General features: G+C 49.3%; 2 protein-coding genes across 2 annotated transcripts in view; one reads left to right on the plus strand and one right to left on the minus strand.

Moving 5' to 3' along the window:
* The first annotated feature begins 1,853 nt into the window (after positions 1-1,853).
* Positions 1,854-3,604, plus strand: LOC133107736 (gap junction alpha-3 protein-like). The gene is made up of 2 exons (XM_061216915.1): positions 1,854-2,146; positions 2,912-3,604. The coding sequence occupies exons 1-2, from the start codon at positions 1,898-1,900 to the stop codon at positions 3,602-3,604; spliced, it is 942 nt and encodes a 313-aa protein (XP_061072899.1). The 5' UTR covers positions 1,854-1,897.
* A 1,736-nt stretch (positions 3,605-5,340) lies between these two features.
* Positions 5,341-5,764, minus strand: part of LOC133134125 (peflin-like) — an 8,665-nt gene continuing 8,241 nt past the window's right edge. Inside the window, exon 6 of the transcript XR_009709251.1 lies at positions 5,341-5,764. This exon is cut by the window's right edge and continues 268 nt beyond it. The gene's annotated coding sequence lies outside the window, so the exon portion shown is untranslated.

Below are 5,764 nucleotides of genomic sequence, written 5' to 3' on the forward strand. Positions count from 1 at the left end.
CACGCATATGCACACATGCACATGCAAACGCACACACACACACACACAAGCTCGCACGCATGCACACATACATACACACAGTCTTTTTTCAGGGCGTGTATTGGCACACACAGACTGAAACACAATTATACATTTCCTCCAGGCCTCATGCACCGCTGGCTTGGGTGCATCATAATTACAAGCTGTCCTGCTGAGTTCACTGCTCATTTCGGGTACTTTGAAATATTTGTTCAATAGATTTTTTTTAACATTCCAAGTTAAAAGCACCACATATAACAGGGCTTGCTTGTAACCGCCTTCTGGATTAGAAAATAAACTATGAAAAGAGTGGATCTGGGATACTTTCACGAAGTAAAATGTGGAAATTGCTGTATAAGCATTTAGCAGACATTTTACAGACGGTGCATACGCGTATAAGGATTGGGTAGTCGCCTGTTTGTGTTTCAGCGCCGTTAACGAAACGCAACGCATCGCGATTCCAACGCAGAAAGGGAGGCAGCCCTACTGGAAAAAAAAAACCCAGCTCAAGCTAAATTTTAAAACAGATGGTAGCTGGTTGATCAGTTCAGACCAGCTCATGCTATGTTCTGAAAAAGCTGGTAGCCGGCTGACCATCTACCGGCTCAAACAAGCTACCAGCGAGACCAGCTTCATGACCAGCTTGGCCATGGTGGTTGACCAGCTCATACCCAGCTAGACCAGCTTTATGACCAGCTCATACCCAGCTAGACCAGCTTTATGACCAGCTCATACCCAGCTAGACCAGCTTTATGACCAGCTCATACCCAGCTAGACCAGCTTTATGACCAGCTCATACCCAGCTAGACCAGCTTATGACCAGCTTGGTCATGCTGGTTGACCAGCTCATACCCAGCTAGACCAGCTTTATGACCAGCTCATACCCAGCTAGACCAGTTTTATGACCAGCTCATACCCAGCTAGACCAGCTTTATGACCAGCTCATACCCAGCTAGACCAGTTTTATGACCAGCTTGGCACCCACCGCACGACCCCCCCCCCCCCCCACCCCCCCCACCCTTCATATCCCCCCGTCACCTTTTCCTGTTTATTCTCCACTGTTGATGAAAACGCCCCGGAGGACTGGAATGTAGGAAGACTCTGTTGTGCCTGGGGCCTGTATCATGAACCCAGAAAATCTTCCGGTGGCGGTTTTATCAGCAGATCAAAGAAAGTTTCCTCCTCCCAGCAATCAGAGCAAATGTATTACAAGAGCAGGGAACTCTTAGCGATAGAGACGCCTTCCAGTCGAAGAGCCAGGGCGACCAACACTGACGGTATGATCGCTCTGCAGATTCTGCGGCTCACCTTGTGCTCCAACGCAAGAGATAAATATTAGCTGAGAGTCACATTCATTTTTGCTTAAGCACAAATGAATATTGAATGAGTTTGCTCGCTACTAAAATAATTTCTGTCAATGTTATATAATGTGATATGTCTTTTTTTTCATTAGTAGTCCTCATATAAATTGTATTATTATTGTTATGCTTTATTACTGTTTTAATTACTTTATTATTGTTGTTGCTATCATTGTTGCTATTACTAGAGTTGATGCTGTTATTACTACTGTGATAATTTTACTGTTGTTATGATAAGAGTTGAGGTCATTACTATTGTGCTTATTGCAGTTGTTGTTATGGTTATTGCGACTATTTTTATTGTTGTTCTTGTTATCACTATTGTTATTAATTATTATTATTATTATAGTTGTTGTTATTACTACTGTGATGTTATGTTTGTGTTGTTGTAGCTGTTTTGTTGCCGTCCTTCTTGCAGTTTATATGGTCATTACTATTGAGATTATTTTTCTTTGCGTTGTCATTAATATAGTGATTGTTGTGGTTGTGGTTGCTGTGGCTGTGGCTGTGGCTCCCGGAGCATGTCGAAGGCGGACTGGACGTTCCTGGGCCTGCTGCTGGAGCAGGGGCAGGAGAACTCCACCGGCGTGGGGCAGGTGTGGCTGACCGTGTTCTTCCTGTGCCGGGTGCTGGTGCTCAGCACCGCGGCCGAGTCCGTGTGGGAGGACGAGCAGTCCGACTTCGTCTGCAACACGCTGCAGCCGGGCTGCGGGGAGGTGTGCTACGACAAGGCCTTCCCCATCTCGCACTTCCGCTTCTTCATCCTGCAGGTGAGGCCAGGAGGGAGGGCTAGCTAACGGTTTATGGGCCAGCCTGTAGCTGAGTGGCTAAGGCTCCTCTAGTCTAGTGAGTATGACTATTGGGAGGCGTTCCCCATCTCCCATATCCGACAAGACACCGTCTGGGAGGGTTAGCTAACGGTTTGATAGATAGTTGCATTTGTATAGAGCTTTTCTCATACCCAAAGCATTTCCTGCTTGGCTTCAGCCATTCAGCAGGAGCAAGACGCCCGGCAAATTATATCGAAAGACCAGGAAATTGCAAAGAGCTTGAAATGAAGTTTCAAGACCAGGCTTGATATGGTGTGAAATAGATACCATCTACTTCTTTGGTAAACTAAGCATGTTCTCATTATTATGTTATGCTAAATTATGCTATACTATGCAACGTTATTCTATACTATGTTATGTCATGCTACGCTACGTAAAGTTATGCTATGTTATGTTATGTTATATGCTATGCTATGTTATGCTATGTAATGTTATGCAAAGGTATGTTACGCTCTGTTATATTACATGCTATGCTATGCTATGTTACATGCTATGTTATGCTATGTTGAGTTACATGCTATGCTATTTATGCTCTGTTGTTACATACTATGCTAAGTTATCCTATGCTATGCTATGTTATGTTATGCTATGCTATATTACATGCTATGTTATGCTATGCTATATTACATGCTATGTTATGCTATGTTGAGTTACATGCTATGCTATGCTACGTTACATGCTATGCTATGCTATACTATGTGCCAGGTCATCGCCGTGGCAGCGCCCGCCATCTTCTACCTGAGCTACGCCACCCTGCACGCCAGCAGAGAGAGGAAGAGGATGGAGCGGCAGGAGGAGGAAGAGGAGGAGAGGAGGAAGAAGGGAGAGGCGGAGCGGGAGGATAAAGAGAGGAGAGGCGAGAAGGGGAGGAAGCCTCGCCTGCAGGGCGGGCTGCTGCGCGTGTACCTGTGCGTCTCGGCGCTGAAGCTGGCCGTGGAGGCCGCCTTCATCCTGGCGCTGTGGCGGCTGTACGGCTTCACCGTGCCGGCGCACTACGGCTGCCAGCGCTGGCCCTGCCCGCACACCGTCGACTGCTTCGTGTCGCGGCCCACGGAGAAGACCGTCTTCACCGTCTACATGCAGCTCACGGCCGGCGCCTCGCTGCTCCTCAACCTGCTGGAGGTGTGCGTGCTGGTGCGTCGCTGCGTCGCCGCAGGCGACCGCGCCCCCCCCGCCCCCCCCGCGCCCCGCCCCTCGGAGAGGGCCCACCTCCACCTGCCGGCCGGAAAGGCTGCCCCCAGGTGGGAGGCTGGGATTGGCGGCCAGTACGCTTTTAGGGCGGAGCCGGCCTTGTTTGCCCCGCCCCCTTCTATGCCCCGCCTACCTCATGGGGCGGGGCCCAGGTCTGCCCAGTGGCAATATTCCCATGGTTACCAGCATGGTGGTGCCTCCGTGTGACACACAAAATGGAGGTCGTTTCCGTGACAGACAAAATGGAGGCAGTTTCTGTGAGACACAAAATGGAGGTTGTTTCGTGAGACAAAATGGAGGTGCTTTTCCACGAGTGACCAGCAGTTCAGTGACTCTCTCTGAAACAACCTATAGCCTAGTGCAGTCCCCAAGGACACGTGATACAACTAATCAAGCCCTGGATTAAGTGCATCAGGTGTCCTTGAGGTGGAGCACATCAAACACCTGGACCGGCTGGAGGTACTCACAGGGAGGTTTGGGACCCGCTGGCCTAGCGGCTAACTTGCTTCCCTGGGACTTGGAAGGCTGGTGGTTGAAACCCCAGTGTAGCCACAATAAGATCATTGCAGCCGTTGGGCCCTTGAGCAAGGCCCTTAACCCTGCATTGCTCCAGGGGGTATTGACTCCTGCTTAGCCTAATCAACTTTGTAATCGTTTTGTATGATAGCGTCAGCTAGAGCTGCAATGACAGACCCCTCTAAGCTCCACAGCCCTGAGATGAAGGGAGTCAAGCGGAGAGGGAAGGGACAGAATTGCTGTTATGGCGAGCTCATCCTCGGGAATGGGGCGTTCCGGATCCCGGTGCCGACTCACCGAGGAAGAGTGGGATCCGGAATCCTGCCGAGGGCAGCGGGCACATTCCCCACTTCACCTCCAGAGTAGTTTTACTTTCCGAACAGCTCCGGCAGTTCCAGAAACTCAGCGCAAGTCTGTCTCCCTGACGGTAAGTGGCTGTATCTCCAGATCAGGCTGTTATCTGCGACAGGAAATGGCCTCTAATTTACTGGGCGGTTTCCCGCTGCTGTATAAATGTTATTACATCCCGGGAAAAATGTCTGAGCGACTATGGGAAAAGGATTTAATTTTGAGGCTCTCCCGGACCAAGGCTGGGGACCCCAGCACACCCTGCGGCTCTCCAGGACCAGGAGTGAGGACCCCAGCACACCCTGCGGCTCTCCAGGACCAGGAGTGAGGACCCCAGCACACCCTGCGGCTCTCCGGGACCAGGAGTGAGGACCCCAGCACACCCTGCGGCTCTCCAGGACCAGGAGTGAGGACCCCAGCACACCCTGCGACTCTCCAGGACCAGGAGAGAGGACCACTGGACACCCTGCGGCTCTCCAGGACCAGGGCTGAAATGTTTGCCAAATATGAAGTAATAACAGAGCAAACAGAAATATATCAACAGTAATCACACTCTATTACACTGGACTAAATTATTCTGAATATTTATGCGTTGTTGACATATGATGGCAGACAATAAATAACAAATAGCCCGACTGTACTAGCAAATCAAATATTCAAGGCATCTTGATTAAACTGCTAATTAAATGTCAGACGTGGTCTCCATTTCCTAAATAGACTTTTAAATAAGTTGCGCAAAGAAGCACACGCAGAGTGCGTTTCTGATTAAAATTCACGTCTGCTTCGCACAAGGTGCAGTCAGATTTGTCCTCTTAATCTGTTGCGGTAGACACTTGGACGGGCAACGAGAGCCAGTGGAGGGAATTACAAGAGCACGGGCGCCACCCAGTGGCCAACTGGGAAAATGCAGCTTCACGCACAAACTCAGAACTCCAGTGCACCAGAAAAGCTCAGGAAAGCACAGAAAAGTATTTAAATCCAGAACGGTGACGTATCTATACCCAGTGTGTTCAGACAGCTCTTCTAATCGAGTGTATGCAACAAGAAGGAAAACATTTTTTAAAAGTCAAACACAACCATTCAGTCTAACGTCTTTATTTATAAAAGAAAGCATATATACAGATGGTACAAGGATACGTAGAAACAACAAACGACTCATTCGCATACAGTACATTATTGTACAGCTCTATAAGCATTTGGACCATCAGAATTGTATAGCTCCGGGTTCATAGCGTTGGGGCATTCAGAATTGTATAGCTCTGAGCTGAAGGTAATTTGGCACATAAACAAACATTAGAATAGCAGTTTATTAATGGACCAGGACACACATAAGGGGCTGTTGCCATGGTGAGCGCCGTTCACAGTGCCTGCTAGCGTAGCCGCGGGCGTAGCCTGTGACCGCGTGCTCCCGACTCTCAGCCCGCTGCCCTCCGCCCTGGGTCTGTCAGCCCACTGTGCATCAGCACTGCATTAACGTCCACTACACAAGAGGGCGAGGCCGGT

The sequence above is a fragment of the Conger conger genome, chromosome 1, assembly GCF_963514075.1.
Source record: "Conger conger chromosome 1, fConCon1.1, whole genome shotgun sequence".
Lineage (NCBI taxonomy): Eukaryota > Metazoa > Chordata > Actinopteri > Anguilliformes > Congridae > Conger > Conger conger.